The sequence below is a fragment of the Mus caroli genome, chromosome 9 (genome assembly GCF_900094665.2).
Source record: "Mus caroli chromosome 9, CAROLI_EIJ_v1.1, whole genome shotgun sequence".
NCBI classification, from domain to species: Eukaryota; Metazoa; Chordata; class Mammalia; order Rodentia; family Muridae; genus Mus; species Mus caroli.
The window spans coordinates 54,946,238-54,948,733 of NC_034578.1; the positions used below are offsets into that span (position 1 = coordinate 54,946,238).

Sequence of the window (2,496 nt, forward strand, 5' to 3'; positions counted from 1 at the left end):
GGTTTTTCGAGACAGGGTTTCTCTGTATAGCCCTGGCTGTCCTGGAAGTCACTCTGTAGACCAGGCTGGCCTCAAACTCAGAAATCCGCCTGCCTCTGTTTCCTGAGTGCTGGAATTAAAGGCGTGCGCCACCACGCCCGGCATCTACTCTAAATTTACAATGCATTTGCAGTTGTATGAGGGATAGTTTTATCTGGTTAGGTGTAATTATAACATGGTTAAATATATAATGTATTTGCAACTGTATGTCAGATAGTTATATCATGTTTAGGTATTATTATGATTTGCTTAATGTTTTCACTTGGAAATTGATAAGAAGATATGATTGTGTGTCAAGTTGGCAAGGGGTGGACTTGTATGGCAATTCTGGGTTGTCAACTTGACTACATTTGAAATTAATTAAAACCCCACTCCCAGTACCAACTCATCTTACGGTTTTTATTGCTGTGACAAAACACCATGAGTAAAGAGCAAGTTGGGTAGGAAAGGCTTTATTTTGCTTACATTTCCATATGGTGGTCCATCAATGAGGGAAGCCAGGACTCAAACAGGGCAGGAACCTGGATGCAGGAGCTGCTGCAAAGGCCATGGAGGATGCTGCTTATGGTTTGCTCAGCCTGCTTTCTTAATGAACCCAGGACCAGAAGCCCAGGGTTGGCCCCTTGGCCCCACCCACAATGGAATGGGCCCTGCAACATCAATCATAAATTAGGAAAATGTTCTTCAGGCTTGCCTACAGCGCAACCATTTTCTCAACTGGAGATCCCTCTTTTCAGATTATTCTAGCTTGTGTCAAGTTGACATAAAATTAGCCAGCCTAGCAGTCATAGGCAGGGGAACTTAGAAATGAGCTATGGCAGGGATCCGGGGAGGCAAGACTGGGAAAGATTCGTCTTTTCTTGCTTTGTAAAATGGCCTCCTGCCAGCCTCCCAGCATCCTACTGGGGTATATTTTCTACCTTCATTTGGGCTTTCTGAAGCCACGGAAAGACAAAGTTACCTCAAGTGCCTGGATCAAGGAGTCTCATGTAATGCTGTGCTGCTGCAGCAGCCACCACCACCACCATCCATCCACTGCCAGGATTCCTGGGGTGTCTGCATGTGAAATTTTTCTTTTATACCAAAGTTGGGGCCTTCTGACTTCAACTTGTCCACAGTGACTTGGATCTGCCATCATTAAGCAAATAAGAAAAGGACTCTGTCCGGCAGGCTCTGTTTTCTTGGCTGTGGGGAAACAAGCAAACAAAAAATACCAGTTTGCTGACCACACCAGAAGAAATCCTACATCTGGATAAGCACACCCATAACTCATAAGTGTGTTGAGTTTGGAGGAGTGGTTTGAGGCCAAAAACATTTCTCTGCTTCTGGAGAAAACGCTCCTGCAATGCTCCTTTAAAGCCAAACTTCCTTGCCTCCTCTCCTAAGGCCAGGTAGGAGGTGGTCAGGAAGCCTCAACCTTAGAACCAAGGCCACATCCCCAAACTGTGCTCCCGCCGTTCGGTCCTCCCAGCGCAGGGGGTGCTGTGGGGCGGCGGGCATGGACCCGGCCTGATTCCTGATCCTACTCAGCCACTGTTGTTAGTGGCGGGAGTGAAGCCGGAAGCAGTGGGAACGAGGAGGGGCGGAACTGCCACAGGCTGGGCAGGGCAGTCTCCCAGCAGAGGATCGGGGCGTGTCCCGGTTAGAAGTCATGCTTGGAAGGTCTGGCTACCGGGCACTGCCCTTAGGGGATTTTGATCGTTTCCAGCAGTCGAGCTTCGGCTTTCTGGGTTCGCAGAAGGGCTGCTTGTCCCCAGAGCCGGGCGGCGTGGGGCCGGGGGCCGGTGAGTGGCTACCCAGCACCGCGGACGGAGGGGCTAGTCAGTAACCCCAAGACCTGTACTCTCTGCTTCTAGGAGGAAGGAGAGTGAAGGGGATAGGATATGAAGAGGGTGCCAGACAAGGTGTGGGGATGCTACCACCGATTTGTTCTCCCTACGGCACCAGCTGTAGCTTTGGAAGCCGCGCAGCCCCATCTTCCCGAATCTTACCCCCCCTCCCCCGAATCTTAGCCCATTCCGTTACTATTTCCAGGATAGCCCATCATGCTTAGAAAGAAAACAGCCCTAGGCAGAGGGAGCCATATAACCCACAAGGCATCTGTAGAGAAATGGAAAAAGAGTCGCCCTAGGGTAGCAGCGCAGGGAGCAGGAGTCTCTTGTGTCCTGGTGAAGATGCACAGAACAGAAAGCTGGGCCTGCAAGCTGCCTGGCTTATTTGCTTTGGCTTCCTCTCTCCAAAGCCTGACTGACCTTGGAGTATTCGGGTCCTCTGTTGTTCTTGTGTATTGACGGTGCATTGAAAGCTTTGGCAATACTGAATGAATCCTCCATTTTCTGCCCGTTCTTTTTGTTGTTGTTTGTTTGTTTTTGTTTTTCGAGACAAGGTTTCTCTGTATAGCCCTGGCTGTCCTGGAACTCACTTTGTAGACCAGGCTGGCCTTGAACTCAGAAATCC

At 49.8% G+C, this 2,496-nt stretch overlaps 1 protein-coding gene across 1 annotated transcript in view; it reads left to right on the top strand.

The window, feature by feature from the left end:
* Nucleotides 1-1,611: 1,611 nt before the first annotated feature.
* The window catches only part of Stoml1 (stomatin like 1), a 9,803-nt gene continuing 8,918 nt past the window's right edge, over nucleotides 1,612-2,496 (top strand). The window contains exon 1 of the mRNA XM_029481959.1: nucleotides 1,612-1,823. Coding sequence (XP_029337819.1) covers nucleotides 1,691-1,823 — 133 coding nt within the window. The 5' untranslated portion in view covers nucleotides 1,612-1,690. The remainder of the gene's footprint in view (nucleotides 1,824-2,496) is intronic.